This window comes from Montipora foliosa, chromosome 11, assembly GCF_036669935.1.
Source record: "Montipora foliosa isolate CH-2021 chromosome 11, ASM3666993v2, whole genome shotgun sequence".
Lineage (NCBI taxonomy): Eukaryota > Metazoa > Cnidaria > Anthozoa > Scleractinia > Acroporidae > Montipora > Montipora foliosa.
This window is the reverse complement of record NC_090879.1, coordinates 25,444,748-25,447,948: the sequence shown is the minus strand read 5'-3', so window position 1 is coordinate 25,447,948 and position 3,201 is coordinate 25,444,748. Positions and strand designations below refer to the sequence as shown.

The window sequence follows — 3,201 nt, the reverse complement described above, 5'->3', positions numbered from 1 at the left end:
GAAGACAGACCACAACACCGGGAACTACATGCCCTACTCTTTGCGACAAGTGTGCGGGTTCTTTTACGTCCCACAGGATTACGAACATTGAAGGGTCGTGAGACGGGACCTCCGGCTTGTCGTCCTTATCCGAGATAACTAGAGAGTCTAACCATTTGCAGATGTAATTACAAAGGCAGCACTTTCTCCTCAGATATTTAAAGACCCTGAGTGTTGGTCCGGCCGGAGTTGAACTCACGACCTCCCGCGTGACAGCCCGGTGCTCAAACAACTGAGCCACCGGTGCGCGGTCCATAGATAGATAGCGAGTAGCAAAAAAGCCGGCGTTTTGAACAAACACAAAACAAAATCAATAAAAATTGGAATAAATTCGAAGGTATATGGTATGTGAATGCATTTCCACTAAAACAAGTAGACTACTCGTTATTGCACCGCGCCTCGTTGGCTATCTATTGACGCATAGAAAACTCGAACTCGCAGTCTCATTGTTAAATAGAAAATAATTATGAACAGATTTAACAAAACGGTCAAGACTATTGTTGATGTCTCTGTGTTACCTTCGATGGTAAAATAAATTAAAACGTGAGAGGCCTCAATTATCATCATCATCATCGTTATAGTCATCATCATCATTATTATTATTATTATTATTATTATTATTATTATTATTATTATCGTCATTATCATTACGATACCACTTAATTTACTGAAAACAGAGTATTTTGTATTTTGTTCGTTTATATATTCATGGGGCAATTTCTTTGTTTAATTAAATCAGTTCTTAATTTTGCCAGACACTTTGGGCCAAATGTCTATAGCATTCGACAGAACACAGAAGTGTTGTTAATGGGCTTACTTCACTATTTTCAAAACTTCCCCCAGTACTAACCAAGGTCAACTAAGACCATTTCTTTACGTGTCAAAAAAGTTTCCGAACTGTCAATAAGATCATGACATGCAATGGCATGAATGCACACAATTGGTTCTGTGTCGTATCTTGTCTAGAAGATAGTAATCATAGTCGAAAACACATTTCTCTCTCACTTTTTTATTTATTCAGCTGGATAACAAAGTTCCTTTTAGGATAAAAATTAATTTCCTTTGACAGCTTAATAGGTGAAATTGCTTTATACCTGAATAAGAAAATTTTCACATCATGAAGTGATTAGAAGTGATCGACTTTGGCACACACCAATTTCTCTAAAATATTTGTGCTTTGTGTAACTGTACATTCAATCAAGTCTCAGTGACAATCCAACTTTCAATGAATCCTTTTTATGATCTCTTGACTGTATTTACTTTCGGGAGATTAAATATTTCTCGAGTTTCACAGTTAATTTTTTCTCAACTTGAGGCAAAATTTTGACATTTTAATAAGCCCAAGGAAATTGAAAAGGCCTAATTGCAGTCTGAGGATTTCCTGAGGAACATTCGACTTTCGTTGCGTTCAACTGCAGTTTTTGAAGTGGAAAGAAAGTTGACACAGTTCAAATGCAGAAAGTATCAACCTGGACGATAACGAAAATCCTTTTGTTCAATCACGTTTTGAACATTGTTACGACGGTTTTGATGGCGTCGCGGTGTGAAACTGAATTGAAGGCTTCGTATTTCATGATTTCTTCGCAAATCACTGAAGGATTTGAGTTCACTGAAGTGGGTAATGCACTGGGCGAAAAAGACTGCTTATCTCTATGCAACAGGGATGATGAATGCACGGACTTCATTGACAGCGCGAGCAGTGGATCAATTTGTTTGATGAAACTAAAGCAAAAAGGGATGACCCATGAGAAATTAGTCAAACGAGTAAAAGAACACAACTTTGTTCACTTTAGGAAGGTAATTGTTTCTTTATTCCAAGTTAAGCTTTGCAAATGACACACCTTCCAGTCATGGGTGGTGAGACCAATACAGCTCTACTTCACCCTTGGCGCCACTAAAGGGTTTCTCACTGCCTGGTAAAATCGTCTGGCGGTGGACAGAGTAAAAGTGGTTAATGTAACTCAGTTGAAGCTTATACAACTGAATTCAGGTTTTTCTTTGAGGATTGTAACTGCTATACATTCTTTTTGTTATTAAGAACGTCTAATTTGGGGGCTGCCGCTTAACCTTATTTTTTTTTTGGCGATTTGAGCCTGAAAACGGTTCTTAACACGTTCTTAAATTTGTGTGGTATACTAACTTCGACCACAAACGACGGTTTTCTTCCATATATCAGATCATGCAAACACGTTATTTAGTTAATTGTCCTGTTAGACTAGACTTTAACATTTCAGTTTTACTGTTATTTATACTACTAAAAACAAAATAACAAATAAGCAAAATAAGGACGTTCTTAAATAATTCTCAGCCCAGTTGGGTATTTTCTTAAAATTTTGATTAACCTCAGCCTGAGATTTCTTATAAAAAAGGTTCTTATAAAAAAAAGTGTATTCTAAGTTAAGCTTCACAAATGACCCCACTTTCTAATTGGTAAAAGACCACTGCTTCATTTCTGGTCCAAGATAGTAATTAATATTTGTAGCTGACAATTCCATTGTTTTTTTTTATGGTTGTGGCTGGTGTAATTGCCAATTTCATCATCTCCCGGAAATTTAGAATATGATTTGCCTAAACGCAGCAACTTGTGATTTACCGTGGAATGAAAGATAAGTTGTTTTCTCACATCCATTTAGAAATCATTGGTGATCCATGCAATCTGATTGGCTCTCAGCGGTGCGATTTATTCCCAAATCGCAATATTTTTTACTCTGAATCGCACCATTACCCCAACCAATAAGAAAGGAACAATTAAAACATAACGTTAAATCAGATTTCAAGGCTTTTTTAAGATAACCAATCAAATTGCAGGGAAATGAAAGACAAGAAAAACCATTGAAAAAGGAGACATTGGGGAGAAAGAATGACATAGCCTAATATTTAATATAATGCATTTGGACGACTTTGGGCGGGATACGCATTCTTTGGTCTAGACAAATTAAATCGTTTATTCCGTCTTCAAAGACGCGCTTTTTGCATTTTTTTAGCTCAAGCGAATGAATACAACAAGAATATTCCGGGTAGGTTAATTGAGAGACTGACCCTGTCAATTTTCCATTGCAGCTTGGCCGTAACTTCGACTTCAAAAGCCGAACATTTGGTATGTAGGTTATGACAGCCCCAACTTTCGTTCCCAGGATCTTTCCCTTCGATATGACCTCGATG

The 3,201-nt window shown here is 37.0% G+C and overlaps 1 protein-coding gene across 1 annotated transcript in view; it reads left to right on the top strand.

Moving 5' to 3' along the window:
• The first annotated feature begins 1,190 nt into the window (after positions 1 to 1,190).
• LOC137975696 (uncharacterized) overlaps positions 1,191 to 3,201 on the top strand; it is an 11,022-nt gene continuing 9,011 nt past the window's right edge. The window contains exons 1-2 of the mRNA XM_068822851.1: positions 1,191 to 1,836; positions 3,100 to 3,136. Coding sequence (XP_068678952.1) covers positions 1,492 to 1,836; positions 3,100 to 3,136 — 382 coding nt within the window. The 5' untranslated portion in view covers positions 1,191 to 1,491. The remainder of the gene's footprint in view (positions 1,837 to 3,099; positions 3,137 to 3,201) is intronic.